A 15955-nucleotide genomic window follows, 5' to 3' on the forward strand; every position below is an offset into this window, starting at 1 on the left:
GGTGTGGAGATTTTTTTGTGGCTGTATGAATATAGGAGAGCATGGGTCAACTGAAAGTAAGCATGCCTTTCTTGAGATGGGAACATCACCTGTCCCCTGGGGCCAAATCCCCAAATTATAAAAACAGTAAAAATGAGCAGGTCCTTGTATTCCAAAATTACAATTATCTCCAGAGAGATAACAATGAGAAAACTACAGTGTTCAATTTGCATCACTTCTCAAGAAGGCAAATATTCGCAGTTGCCAATGCCAACTAGAGTCCAGGGTTGAAGGTCCTGCATAGCAGAGTGTGACAGGTGACAGGCATTTGGTTTTATACCTGGCTGAGTAGCAGCTCGGAGAGCATTGGGCAGCCGGTTCACCTTCCGCATGATTTCTTTCCATGACTTGTCCACCTGAAGGAACATCTTGGCCTCTGCAGGCAATTGCCTTTGAATATCTGGAGCATTAAAGATGCTTTCTAGGTAGAGCCAGTTTCTCTGGCAGGTCAGCCATTCTTCCTAAAGGAAAAACACAGGCATTATCAAATGTTAACATCCAAGTTGCAAATGAACCTATGGATACACTGAAAGTCATTGCTTGGGCAGATTGCTGTAGCTTTTTCCTTGGAGGCTTTTTTGTGGCTCCTCACAGTTCCTTTGAAATGAAGCTAATGAAATTAAAAATAAAAAAATATCAATAGCTGCATATGAAGAAAAAAAAGAAATGAAGCTTTCTTAATGAGTCAGACTCACATGAAGCTGATTTCACTCCACTCTCTAGTAGGTAGAAGTACAATTGAGTCGCCAGTGTGATAACATGAATGGACTCAATCAAGCCAGATCAAAGTGGTAAGAGGAGGACCCAGCATGACAGCTCAATTGGCTAATCCTCCTATGCAGGTGCCAGTTTGTGTTTGAGATGCTCCACTTTCCTTCCAGCTCCCTGTTTGTGGCCTGGGGGAGTAGTGAACGATGGCCCAAGTCCTTAGGTCAGTGCACCCACGTGGGAGACCCAGAAGAAGCTCCTGGCTTCAGATTGGCTCAGCTCTAGAAATTGCAGCCATTAGGAGAGTGAACCAGTGGACAGAAGATCTTTCTCTCTATCTCTTCTCTTTGTAAATCTGCCTTACCAATAAAAAGAAATAGATCTTTAAAAAAAAGTATTGAGAGGACACATTTGATGAGGATGCAAGATGCTTACTTAAAGAAATTTGAAGGGTCCAGGAGATGGTAAATGTAGTGATTATTTCTAAATATATGCAGGGTTATCATGGAAAAGTTTTTTTTCAATTATGTCTCTATTCTTCCCTAACCTGCTAAAGTTACATTTATTTGAAAATCAGAGTTAGAGGGAGACACAGGGTGAAAGGGAGAACTTTCCATTTCCTGGCCCCCTCCAAATTGATGCAACGGCTAGGACTCTGCCAGGTTTAAGCCAGGAGCTTCACATGGGTACAGAAAGCAAAAGATTGGGCCACGTTCCACGTTTCCTAGGGATATTAGCAGGGAGCTGTATCGGAAGCAGAGCAGTTGAGATTGTCACATTCATATGGGATGCTAGCACTGAAGATGGTGTCTTATTCCATCTTGCCACAGTGCTGGCCTCCCAGCTGTTTTTGTTGTTGTTGTTGTTGTTTTTACAAGCTGTTTTTAAGTAAAGAAAATCAAAACAATCAACCTGTTCATGAGCTCATGACAGACCATATGGTAAACACAGAAGACTAGGAGGAGAAAGAAAAAAAATCATCTATTGCTACTTTTAAAAAGTGACAGTTGCTACTCATGAATATATCCTAGAGTGAGTTTGAACCTGGTGGTTAAGGTGCTGCTTGGGACACCCAAGTACAGCATCTGAGAGCCTGAGTTTAATCTCTGTTCGTCATCCATTTCAGTTTCTTGATCATCCTGGGAAACAGCACTGGTGGCTCAAAGGGTTGAGTCTCAGATTGACCTCCTGGCTCCCTGGTTTGACACCTGCCTGGGGCTGTTGCAGGTATTTGGAGAGGGAACCAGTAGGTGGGAGCTCTGTCTGTCCTGTTTCTCAATTTAAAAATGAACTAAAATAAAACAGAAAGAGTAGTCTTAAAAAAATAAAGGAATCAGAAACACTCTTAGTAAAGAAATCAGATCAGAAATTAGAGGGTGTAGATGAAAGTGCTCCTACCATTTCATGTGTGGGTCTAAAGCCCATGAGACAGCCTCTCACTTCTCACTCTCCACTGCGCAATTACCCCCAATCACTTCCTGGTTTATCTCGAGTCCTGCACCATTGATACAGATAGGTCTTTGGAGAGTTCCCACAATGCAGCACAGGCTTCTTTTAAGAAGCTCTATGAAATCACATGTTTTTGTTTTAACTGTGACCTGCAAAAACTGGACCATTTCTAGGGTTCAGGTATTAATCCAGGGGACAGGACAGCAGTCTGATAACATTTCCATTTCAGAAGAAAATGGTTGTCTTTGTAGAATTTGGGAACAAGTAATCTTTCTCTACTTAACGCTTCTCTCATTTCACTTGTAATATTTTTTTTTAGAGTAAAATACATAGGCCCTAAAAATACTTAAATAAAGCTAAAAATCTGAAGTGTAAGAGAAAGATTGGGTGTGAGCATAAGTAAGATCACTGCAAGCAGATTCTCTGTGTTACTGGGGGGGGGGGTGGTAATCTGAGATGCAATAAAATAGAAAGAAGGGTGCACCACAAGCAACCATTCCAAGGAGACCTCAAGCAACAGTGAGTGTTCTTCTAGTTAAACAAAGTTGTGTGGCCAGACATGCCAGGTGGTGTCAAGGTGTGCTGCTGATGCCCTTTCGTGCTCCTCTCCCATAAGTGACATGCTCGCAACAAAGGTGACAGGATGTATAGGACTAAAGAATATAGCTTCCTCCCCTCTTCCTTGCTGAAGCAAATATTCATGTTGTGGAAGTCCACACACACAAAAAAAATTGTGGGCAACATCTAAGTAGGGATGATGACCTCCAGCTGAGAGCCAGCACAGCACTGAAGCCATTGGTCCTAGACTTAATGAGGAAATCATTTCTGCCAACTACCTAAAGAAGTTTGAAAAAGGGTCTTTCTTCAGTTGAAACTCTGAGAACCCTGTCTAACTGAAATCTCAACTATATCCCTGTGAGACTTTAAGCAGAGGACAGTTAAATTGTATCTAAATTGTTAACCCACAGAAATTATAAGATCTTATTCTTGCTTTAGCCCTCTACCAAACATTTATTGTTTGTGGTATCTTGTTATATAGCAGAATAATAATATAAGGGCGATGGCTACAGCAATAAGCGGCATAACCATGTAAAGAAAAGCTCAATAAATGTGTATTTTCCTTAAATTCTGAACATAATATTAGGAATTAATTCTACATTTTTGATCTTTTTAAGATTTATTTATTCTATTTGTAAGGCAGAGTTAGAGAGAGAGGAGAGGGAGGCAGAGGCAGAGATCTTTCATCCACTAGTTCACTCTCCAGATGCCCATAACAGCCAGGCTGGGCCAGGCTAGTCCAGGCTGAGGTTTGGAGGCAAAGCTTCATCTGGGTCTCTCCTGTGAGTGCAAGCATCTGAGTACTTGTGTCATCTCTACTGTTTTCTGGGTGCATTCTCACCCAGAAATGAGATGGATTATGAGTGGAGCAGCTAGGAGTTGAACCACACCATTACGGGATGCTGGCCTTGTAGGCAGCAGCTTTGCTTAACCACAACATTGGTCCCCAAGCCTTCTATTTTTAAACAATATGAGCATACTATTTAAGTTATGGAACAAATTATTTCTAGGATTTTTATGGTCCTTTAATACTATAAGCCTCTGAGTTGAAGTGATCCTTACTCACCAGGGTTTGATTGAATAAAGCGAGTTGTTTTTGCCACTCATCGACGCGAGGCTTCAGGGGTCCCACGTACCGTGATGAGGCAATGGTAGCAATGTTTATAGTGCTGTCATCCAGAAGGACCTTGAAAGATTGAGGAAGTAGACATAGACAGCTGCACTTGACTTTGCTGCCTGTGATACCCCAGATGTTAATCCCAAGCGTCCAAATGAATAAACAGACAAATAAATAAACAGCTTAGTTCTACCTACTATCTCTTACCCATCCCCTTCCTCTCCTTGTTCTCGACGCTGTGGCTTCCAACACATTGTGATACTCTCAGAAATCTCTAAAGACTTCTGATTATTAAATCTTTGTCATTCCTATGATTCTTAATGGTACAAGCTTTGTCTTGGTCTGACATTCTTTTTTCTCTTTCTGTGATTACAAGGCTGGTAACTTACTCACACAGTGTGTTCACCCAGGCAGGACTTCCCTTTTCCCCCAAATACCCTATGCTGGAATATTAGCTGCTCTCTGTCCAGTGAATTGTCACTTTCCTGGTTATGTCAAGGGAGAAGAAGCTGAACTCACTCATTTGTCAAGCTCAGTGCTTACGGGTAGCACTTCCTTATTGCTCCATTGTACACAACAGCATCACTCAAGGAAAAAAAAAAAAACATTAATTCAAAAGCGAGGGCTTGTTGGTCTAGAGAAGGTGTCTATAAACCTCTCGTGAGCATGGATTCCACGTCATTTGGCCTCTCATACCAGAGATCTTCAGATTTCAGTCTGTTCTCCCATTCACTTCCCAGAGTGACATCTGGCCTTTCTAACGTATACTTGGAAAAGCCATTTTAGGCCTGGTTATAACATAGCAGACCAATATTTGGATTTTAAATTGGGTGATATCCCACAACTGTGCTTTCAGATTTTAAGTGAGTAAGAAAATTCCCAACATGGTAGAGATATCTATTCCTAATCTCAACAGATTGAAGGGGATTTAGCTTCTTGATGTGTATAAATATAGAACATTCCATTATAATTTTCTGCCTTGTTTAAGTGGCTTGAGGTCCTTCTGATTTTCTTCTGTATCCATTAAGTCCTATTCAGTCTTTAAGGTCCTAACTATTTGTGATCATGTAAAAGACTTCAATAAGTACTTCATCCATTACTGATTGTTCTTTGCTTTTCTAACTTCCTCAACAATGGTCAGTTACAAGTTTAAACTCTGGTACACACATGCCATTTTTAATGCTTTGCTAAATACTGTTTTGGCTGTATAAGCATTCATGTCAATTACATACTTATTCTGCTTTTTCAATTAGATTTTTAAGTAGTGATTTTTATACTTAAATTTCTCATCATAATCTCTTTCTAACTGTTGGCAGAAGCTTTGCCATGAGTTTTGAATAACCCAGACACCTACCTGTATGTCGTCTGTGCCACCCAGAATAAAAACATCTTTGGCATCACGGTGAGGCAGAATGACAAATTCAGTTGTTTTCCAGGAATCTTCCACCTTAAAAACAATCCAAGACATGGGATATCTAAATTCAATGGCGTTTAGCAATCAGTGCACACATGTACAATGACATAGTCATTTCAATTCCTCCTCACTGTCGTTGAAAGCCCTAAAATTTTCTTGTTGGATAGGTGATAAGGATTTGCTTAATTTTACTTGATATGAGTCAATTTATTTAAAGAACTTGTGATGCTCCATTGTACACCTCCTTTCATTTTATGCTATAACTAAAAATGGGGGAAGAAAACCTTTTCATGAAGGTAATTAGTAGAATTGAATGTGTTTTGGGGGTAGAAAATAGTATTATAAGCAAGAAAGTCTTTTCACTGCCTTTGGAGCATTTATTACAGATTTTTCTTATGTCTTGTAAAATAACACATTTGATTTAAAGTTCTATCTTGGTATGATATTCTTTATGTAAACATATAGATTTCCATTTTTTTGTCATATTTCTGTTGGGCAATTGGCTAGAAACCAGTAATGGATTCACTGAGTGACAACAATAATAATGAGCAATAAATGTAAGGAAATGATAAAGGGGTGACTGGTAATGACAGAATAAGAACTGTAATATTAAAAAGTACATTTAGTTTAGCCAAAGGTGGTGATCTTCAAATTGAATCTGAAACCTTTTATGTTTTCTGATTTTTTGGAATACATTCATATTTTCCAGATTTACCTTTTTAAGAATTATTTCTAGGGCAGCTTCTCCAGAAGCCTGGCCAGAGATGTCCTGGATGTCTTGGCCAAATTCAAAAACACGTAACTCAGAGAGCCTATCCAAGGTTAATGGAACTTCAGAGTCCAGCAGAGTGGCATCTACCGCTTGCTCAATAGCTGCCCAATGCCGAAGCTTCAAAGTTGGGTTCCTCAAATCCATGATAACGGGAAGCTGGAAAACAAACACTCGCCTAGGTATACTTTTTATCTTGAAAACACAGACTTTCTTCATTTACATGCACAGAGAACTGGAAAGAGAAATGCTTACACTCAGAAAAATCCAGCTAAACTGAACATTAATTATCTTTATTGAACCCAGCAGAAAGCTAGTTTATGGCAGTCAACTAACTCAAAAGTTAGAGATGCTAGTAATCATAACAGGTTTCTCTGTAGGGAGAAAAAGTAATTGAGAATTTGCCTGCCTAGGGTGACCAAATTGTGATTAAGATCATATATAAGCTAGCAAGAAGATTCAGGTACAATTTTTAAATGAATTGTTAGAGACCACGTGTGAAGGAGTGTGGCAATGTTCAGTTATGAGGACTCCAATTAAATGAGAGTTCACATGGAAGACCGGGAAGAATCGAAAGAAAGGTTCTCTTTAGCTGACTGGGGAAGGGGAACTGATAGGCTCTATCCTAGGGCAACATTAGCTTGGTTTTAATTCTAACCCTAGCTCCTCTGTGGAATAAAACACTTAATGTCCAGTGACCAAAGAAACAACCACGGTCACCTTAAGGTATTGGTGATGACCCACTAAGAATATCTGCAACAAATGGAAAAATGGAACTTGTAAAAGAAGGTCTTTGTGTGTATGGGGTGGGTGAAGAGGATAGAAATACTTGCCCAGCTCAGAACTGTAGTGGCAGGAGTAGCACAAGCTTCTGTGAAGATCAGAATACAGTCAGGGCCACAGTGCCTTGCTAAGACCGTGGCTTAATCAGAACACAAGGGAATGTTTCTCTTCAAAATCTACTTGAAACCCCTCAAAACTAACAAACAAAGGAACAAACAAATAAACAAAAAAACTGGAATAGATAGAGAACAACAAGGAAAGCTTAGAAACAGACAGGAAATGGTCAGCGGGGATGCACTTATAACTCACTGGGTGGGACACAAAGATTAGTTACTCTTTACTAGGGTACTGAAGATTTCTCTGCACACCCCTCCTAAAACTGTTCACCTAAACTGTTGACATATGTCTTGTTAGAGTTATAGAGTTAGACTACCTGAAAAACAGCCACATTCAGCAAAATCATGCTTCAACGCTATAAACTGCTAAATACTAAAATTAAAACAGACATGAGACAGCTGAATAGTAATCTATAGCCATTTTAAGGTGTATAGAAACCAGTTGTATATAAACTAATAATTTAAATGTCAATGTAGAAGTCACAGGATGTGGTTCAGAATTGCATTCTTTTTTTCTCTTTTAACATATTGGTTACTTAATACCATGTCAACTAATTCCATAACGTTATAAATAGTTACTGATGTAATGTCGGGGCTTTTAATTGATCGGGATGATACTCTGCTGGCTTTACCTTCAGATCAGAGATGGTCTCCCCAAGAAACCGTTGAACTTATCTGGACAATAGATGCTGGACTTTATACTTGGTAGATGCTTGAAATGAAAGAATCTCAACTGAATTTGAACTGTGATAATGCAACAAGGTGGAGGAATCCACCATGCGGACGCAGTTTGGGGAGGCGGGGGAAATTCCAGTGCCTATAAAACTGTGTCACATAATGCAATGTAATCAATAAAAATAAATTAAGAAAAATCTACTGGCTGATTAATATGTATTGTGTAACAGTCATGGGCTACCTAGTGGACAGCTGTAAGAGAAAGACACTCAGTAGGAAACAATACAAAGGGATGACCCAAGGCAAGCAGAAGCAGAAATTTAAAGATAACATGTCTAAGCCCTAAATGCAAGGTGTCATTTGAAAAATGCACAAAATCTCTAGTGCAGTGAGGATAACCATCAAGTAAAACTTAAACATGGAGAGGTGGTTGCAGGTGTGAGAAGAGCGGTGGGTCAGACTGCAACGCTTCAGCAGTGCTTTAAAACACTGCACAGGAACAGACAGCAAGCTTCTAAAAACGATGCCAAAGCATTAGAAGCCAAAATAAAGATAAATGAAGAACTGAAAAGAAAGTGAGACTTCCAAGAAAATGTCAGTGCTAATGAGAATCCTATGTAGAATTGTTACCTAGAAGAGCTGCAAAGAGAATAAGTTCATCAACGTTATCTCCTTAAGTTCAATAATTTAGATGAAATGGATCATTTTCTTGAAAAATTCAAACTATAGCCTCCCTGATATATACTAAAGAGATTAAATTTGTAAAGAAATTTTAATTTTATAAAAATCATTCAAAAAGAGAAAACTTCAAGCTTAGATAATTATACTATGTGTTTCTACCCAACTCATTTAAATGGAGAAAATAATCTTCGTTCTCAGAGTAGTTTCCAGAAAACAGAAGAGGAGGGGAATATGTTCTAATTCATTCTGTGAAGTAGCATCACCCTAATACTAAAAGTGTATTACAAGAAAATTATAGATTAATGTCTGTAATGAATATAGACACAGAAAAACCCACATAAATATGAGCTATATTAAAAAGTGCATTACAAGTTCATCTCAAGAATTCAAGCCTGGTATGAATTTGAAAATCAGTTGCTATAATTCACCATGTTAAAGGGTCAAAGATGAATAACTATATGATTTTACACACAGAAAATAATTTGGTGATATTCAACATTTACCATGGTAAAGATTCTCAGCGAAGTAGGAATAGAATTTTCTTTTCCTTTTTTTTGTTTTTTTTTTTCCCTCTTTTAGATTTTAATTTGTTTATTTGAAAGGCAGAGTTACAGAAGAAGAGACAAAGAAAAAGATGTTTCAACTGCTGGCTCACTCCTCAAATGGATGCAGTGACTGGAGCTGGGCCTGTTTGAAGCCCCAGCTTCTCTCAGGAGGTTACCATAGGCATCCCACATGGATGCAAGGATCCAAGCACTTGAGCCATCATCCATTGGAAAGCAGAGCAGCCAGTATTCCAACCAGCAACCATGTGGAATATCTGCTCCAAACCTGTGCCACTGTGCTGGCCCCAAGAATTTTCTTGTATTATTGTGTGTGTGTGTGTATACATATGTACACATACATATATACATTACAATAATGAAGTGAAGCTAAGGCTAACATAATACTTTTTAAAAAGACTGTAGGCTTTCCCCTTTAGTTTCAGTAAGAGGGCAAAGTTGTTCTGCATCACTATTTTTACTAACATTGTACAGAAAAAAAGGCAAGAGAAAGGAAATAAAATGCATGCAGATTGTAAGGAAAATGTAAAGCTATCTATTCATAGATTGCATGGCTATGTATAAAAAGTCTCCTCAGGTTAAAAAGTGAGTTTAGTAAGGTCAAGGATTTAAGATTTGTATACAAAGATCAATGGTATTCCCATAAAGCAACTGTGGAAAAAAAATGAGACTTAAAGTTTAAAAAACAGTATTCAGAGTAAAATAAAAAAAAATTACTTAGTTATAAATCCATCAAAATATGTAGAACCTTCAAAACTGATGAAAACATCAAAGAAGATTTAACTAGATGGATAAATACAATATATGCTAGTAATAGATTGGCTTCTCAGATTCAACATAATCCCATTAGAAATCTTGTGTTTTGTAGACATTGGCAAGCTAAATCTAAAGTGTATATGTCAAGGCAAAGCAATTAGAATAGACAAAAGATACTGTAAAAAGGAAGAAGAATATCAGACTTAACATGGCTTGTTATATAGATTACTAGCTGTAGCAGTTAAGACAGTGTAAGATTGTCTTTAATTGGACAAAAGAACGGACTTAGGGAACAATGAAACACACAGAGTCCAGGAATAGACTGAAAATATAGTCTGCTTTCAGCAAAGACACAAAGGTGACTCAGTGGAGAAAGGGTAGTGTTTTCAAGTAACATTTGTATAAATCAAATGGATATCCATATGTAAGCAGGTAAATCTTGACAAAAAGCTAACTCAAAATATATTGTATACCTAAACCCATAAAAACTACTAAAAAACTTTTATGAAACATGTCCATAAAATTAGGTTTGACAAAAAAAGTTTGAATACACTGCTAACAATTTAATCCATAAAAGAAAAAAAATTACAAAGTGGACTTCATCCAAATTAAAACCTTCTGGTTTGTGGCACTGTATAAGGACCAAAAAGACAAGCCGCCAACTGGGAGAAACCATCTTCTTCAAGAGTTTCTATCTAGATTATATGAATGACTCTTAAAACTGATTTAGAGCAAACCAACTCTGAAAGTGAGCAAAAGAGCTAAACAGAGATTCCAATGAAGAACATAGATGGATGGCAAATAGATTATGAAAGATATTTAACGTCAGAAAATATGATCATCATTATAGAATATTGAGCATATATTAGAATGGCTAAAATCAAAACAGAGTAAAAATTCTCCTCATAATAACCAGTGTGGAGGAGCATGAGGACAAACTGGCACTTCTGGCATTTTCATACACTGCAGGTGGGAAGCCAAACTGACAGCTTTGTAGAAACGAAATCACACACTTACCATGCCAACCAGCAGTCCCATTTCTAGTTATTTACTCAAGTGAACTGAGAACTTATCCACTCAGAAAGTTATACATGAATGTCAGTAGCTATTTTATTAATAATCATTAAAAATCTGAAAGGAGTCCAGATAATTTTCAACAGGTGAATGGACAGATACCAGAATAACACTCAGCAATGAAATTAGACTATTGATTTGTGGAACTGTATGGAGGAACCTTTTTTCAGAACTGCTAGTACAAAGGATTGTAAAGCTATCACCTCTAATTTTAGAGTATTTTCAATGCCCATTGGAACCTCCCAGCTGTCATTTGTATCTCTCCTTTTCCACAGAGCCTGGTAACCATGAATCTACTTTCTTCATAGATTTCTCTAATCTGGATCCTTCAAATAAAGGATGCAATATATCATGTAGTGTTTTGGTGACAGACTTCTTTTACCTCACATAGTTTCAAGATTCATCTTTGGTCTATCACACATTCGTATTTCATTCTTTCTAAGTGCTGAAATGTCAAGCTGTATGGTGCAGTGGTGCACATGAACAAGGCTGCCCATTTCCCCTGGCTGTCCAGGACTGAGTGGATCAGTGTCTTAGTACAACTGTAATCTATTCTTCTACTATTTCCTTCACCACCTGGGAAACTAATTCTGACTATACATTTAAAAAACCCTTTTATGTATTTTCATTACAAAGTCAGATATATAGAGAGAGAGGAGGAGGAGAGACAGAGAGGGAAATCATCCATCTGATGATTCACTCCCCAAGTGGCTGCAACGGCTGGTGCTGCGCCGATCTGAAGCCAGGAGCCAGGAGTTCTTTTGGGTCTCCCACATGGGTGCAGGGTCCCAAGGCTTTGGACCGCCCTCGACTGCTTTCCCAGGCCACAAGCAGGGAGTTGGATGGGAAGCGGGGCTGCCAGGATTAGAGCCAGCGTCCAATGTGGGATCTTGGTGCATTCAAAGCAAAGACTTTAGTTGCTAGGCCACCACACTGAATCTGAATATACCTTTTAAAGAAGAAATTCATTTCAAGACTTGGCCTATTGAAAACAGGAATGTAGACTCTGTGCTTCTGCAAAAGCAAACGTGTTCTTTCTTTTCTCTACAAAGGTTCATAACTTTGTTATGGGAAAATTCTTGACTCTGGTTTCATTAGCATTAACTAAGAACTAACTGACTTGGAGTTTCTGAAATAGTTTCTACCAAACTTACCTTTTCTTTCATTTTTTCCACTCTACTTTTCAGCAGGGGCACTACATTGTTTGGTGGCAAGCCTTTTTCCAGTTGAGTCACAAATTTGGCGTATTTAGAGACCTGACTATTTAGCATTTCTGGGTCCAGGCAGTCAAATCTGGACTATAAAAAATTTTAAAAGAAGAAATTAAAACAAATGACACAAAGCAAACTGACATAATAAATAAATATTCTACCTCATTCAGATTTTTTTTTAAATAAATTGTTCATCTAAAACAACTGTAAACTTTTGGAAATTGCTTTACTTATTAAAACAGACAATAATATATCAGGCATTACTGGTTTATTCTTTTCATGTTCCAAGCCCCCACACTATCAAGTGTACTATTGTAAGCTCTGTAATTAATTCCTGAAGGCCAATATTCACAGTCTTTTAGGGAAACAAGTAATTAATTATTACTCTTGCTGACCAAATATTTCTCATCAGTCAGTCTCCTATTATTTGATTCCATATCCATTTGACATGTGGTTAGTTACATGAAGGAGATTGTTAAATTTCCATTTTTTTCTTTCTCTTGATTCAACATTTTCCTCCTGCCTCCTAATGAATTTTTCTTGTGTATCCTAGGGTGAATGCATCCTATTTTGGAAGTAACATTCTAATCTGTGGTGGCAATTAGAAAATTCTGAGTGCCTTCCCTGTTTCTCAGGACTATTTTTTACTTCTGAGATGAATGATAATTAAACAACAGCAGGGCATGTAAAAACTGTTGAACATTAGATATACTCATTGTTTTCTGTTTTCTCCAAAAAAAGGCTAAGTTCTGTGTGTGTTTGGGCCTTTATTCTGCTTATTCTTTATTAACAGGGAAACTGTTGTGTTTTTTTTGTTTTGTTTTGTTTGTTTTTTAGTAAGATGTGTGACTTCCAATCATAGGTATCAGCATAGGAAGGATGAATGAGTAGTGGGAAAGGAAATTTGTGGAATTGATGTTGATTCTAAACGTCTGCCTCACACCTGGCAGTGTGGCCATCTTGCTTGCCATCTAGAGAGCTGATCCTTGTTAAGGTTTGAATGTAAAGGTGGATCCCAGACACAAAACTGTGGAGATTAAGGTGGTTGGCTCTTTAATTATGAGAGTTTACTAATGGGGTCTCCAAGGACAGTCTTAGATATTACCAATTTAATTATAAGCTATCACAGTAAACAAAATGGCCTCTTTTTTTGAAGGACAAGAACATAAAGCTAAGAGAAAAGTAGGTACGTGGATCACAAAATTGCATATTCCTTAAGAAAACTGTGCATCATGGTAACATGATGTTCAAGTGTTTAGAAATCCTACAGTAGGTAAATGACAAGCAGTGAAGTCCTTGGGTGCTTCTGTGATATCACCTTCTTGAATGGAGCACTTAGTAAAACTATCTTACAAGAGAACTTTCTGTAGTACTTAGTGACAAAGGGCTTAGCGACATTTTATTGGAAAACTGATAAAAATTTTCAGATGATTGTCACCGTATATTCTATTGACATTAAAACACACCAAATTATTAAAAATCATAGTTTATATCACTAAGATTTTAAGTCTAATACAAAAAAATAAAGGAGGAGGGCTTTTTTTTCTACCTTTAACCATTCTTGTTGCAATTTATCCCATTCTGAGAAAGAATCCCAGAGCAACTGCTTGAGCTTCAGTTCAGCACTAACTTCTTCCAAAGCATCAAATTTGGATACTTCTACCTTTGGAAATATAGCAAACAAAATGCATCAGTTAGGTTTTCAGATTTAGAGACATCCTACCATCATTCTAATAAGAGTTGCTGCTAACAGTGATTACTTAGCAGTAAGCAGATCTTAAATGGGAAAAGTGGCAGAGAGAAACAAATGAAAAAAAAAACAGGTATCATTCACATATCTTACAATTTCTACTTGAGGACAAACATATGATTCTTTATGGCTTTTTTTTAATAACCTGAATTTCCAACAATATGGATGCTTACTTCTTCAAATTGGACCATATATACACACTTAACAACATGCCTGACTTCGGAAAAACAAATGAATTTTAGAGGCACTGATTTCCTTTAGTGCTTTGATGATGGGAAATTGATGCATGTGGATACTTAGCTGACAGAAGAGGTAGCTGGTGAGAAGTATGGCAAGGTTTAAGATGGAGAGGACATAGTAGCTCCTTCTTTTTAATACTGAGGACTATAGCATCTATTCTATGACGAGGAGGGGTGCAGGAAAATCTAAATTAGTTTTCATGAGAAAGATTTTAAAATTGGAGGTGCAGACATCTCTAGCGAGTTAGTGAGTTATAGTTCTGGGCTATTTAAGAAACTAGAGCTTTGACATGTGGATTTAGCCTTGCTGTTTGTCAAGAGTTGGAAATTATTTCCTTCAACCCAAACCAGCAGGCTTTCACTTCTATTCCCCGAATGATTGAGAGTACGGAAGGAAGAAAGGGACAGAGGCAACCAATCAAGTGTAGGCAATATTCCATTTTGACACCTGGTTTGCTTAACATTTATTTCTAAATTAAATTTTTACTCTTATTCATATCATCAAAAAAATGTAAGACATGAGAATCGTCCCTTTAACAAGTGCTTATATAACAAATGTTAAATATTTATTTTTATTTCATACGGAAAGTAGAGAGAAGAGAGACAGAAGAAGAAACAGACAGAACTCTTCAACCTACTGGTTTGCTACCCAAATGTCCACAGTAGTCAGGGTTGGACAGATTGAAACCAGGAGCCAGTATGTACATCTGAATTTCTCACAGAGACTCAGTGACAGGGGCCCAAGTACTTGAGCCACTGTCTATTGCCTTCCTAGGGTAATGCATAAACATGAAGCTGGATACAGAAGCGGAATTAGGACTCAAATCGAGCAATCTGATATGAGAATCCCAAGTGGGGTCTTAACTACTGTGTCAAATGCCTACCCTTTTACCTGTGGCACTGGCTCAGGTCCTGGCATCTCCACTTTGGATCCAGTTTAATGCTAGTGGCCTGAGAAAGCAATGGAGAATTGTTCAAGGCCTTGGGTCCCTGCACCCATGTGGGAGACATGGAAGAAGCTCTTGACTCTCAGTTTCAGACTGGCCCAGCTCTGGCTGTTGCAGCCAGTTGGGAAGTGCCCCCAAAGGATGGAAGTTCTCTTTCCTTTGTCTGTAACTCTTTCAAGTAAAAATAAACAGATCCTTTTTTTAAAAAAAGCCTACTTCTACTGTATTGTTATCTATAGCAATGTTAACAATGACATGAGATCTTCTACATTTTCGTTTTTAATTAATGAAATTTTTATATCCATTGAACAGCAGCTGCTATTTTCTTTTCTTTTCTCTTCTGGCAACCACCATTCAACTTTCTGCTCCTGTGAGTTTGGCCCCGTGAGATGTGTAAGTGAGATCATGCAAGATTTATCACTGTGGCTGTCTCATTTCACTTAGTATAATATGCTTGTTTTCAACATTTTGTAGCATGACAGAATTTGCTCCATTTTACAGGCCGAATAATACACCACTGCAAGTGTACCAATTAAAAAAATGTATTCACTTGCTTCTTTGTTCTTTCCCTAGTTGATGGAGATGGTTGTCTCCAGATCTTAGCTCTAGTGACTAATGCTGAAATGAGCATGGGAGTGCAAATATTTCTTCATGATCCTGATTTCAATTCTTTTGGATATATGATCAGAAGTGAGCCTGCAAAATTGTATGGTGATTCGATTTTTAAATTCTTGTGGAACCATTATATTGTTTTCCCTAGCACTGGCACCAAACAGTATTCATGGTTGTTCACATTTTTGCCAACACTTGCTAATTTATTTCTTTAATAATGACTGTCTTAGCAGGTATTGGGTAATGCTCTTCTGTTATGGTTTTTGTTGTTATTTTCTTGCTGTTGAACCTCCTTGTTTGTAACTATGACTATTCGTGCCTTTTCTTTGGAGAAATATCTATTCGAGTGTTTTTCCCATTTGAAAATTGGACCATTTGGTATTTTGCTATTGGGTTGTAGAGATTCCTGGTATTTTTTGATAATAGCTTATTATCAAATTCATCATTTGCAAACATTTTCTCCTACTATACATTCTGCAGCTGCCATTATGCAT

At 37.7% G+C, this 15955-nt stretch overlaps 1 protein-coding gene across 1 annotated transcript in view; it reads right to left on the minus strand.

Moving 5' to 3' along the window:
- The window catches only part of DNAH6 (dynein axonemal heavy chain 6), a 232916-nt gene that overhangs the window by 158400 nt on the left and 58561 nt on the right, over positions 1-15955 (minus strand). Inside the window, exons 16-21 of the mRNA XM_040993368.1 lie at positions 13463-13576; positions 11857-12000; positions 6001-6213; positions 5226-5318; positions 3821-3940; positions 320-500 (exon numbers count right to left, since the gene is read on the minus strand). Coding sequence (XP_040849302.1) covers positions 320-500; positions 3821-3940; positions 5226-5318; positions 6001-6213; positions 11857-12000; positions 13463-13576 — 865 coding nt within the window. The remainder of the gene's footprint in view (positions 1-319; positions 501-3820; positions 3941-5225; positions 5319-6000; positions 6214-11856; positions 12001-13462; positions 13577-15955) is intronic.

The sequence above is a fragment of the Ochotona curzoniae genome, unplaced genomic scaffold (assembly GCF_017591425.1).
Source record: "Ochotona curzoniae isolate NIBS_2020 unplaced genomic scaffold, NIBS_Ocur_1.0 contig_883, whole genome shotgun sequence".
Taxonomy (NCBI): domain Eukaryota; kingdom Metazoa; phylum Chordata; class Mammalia; order Lagomorpha; family Ochotonidae; genus Ochotona; species Ochotona curzoniae.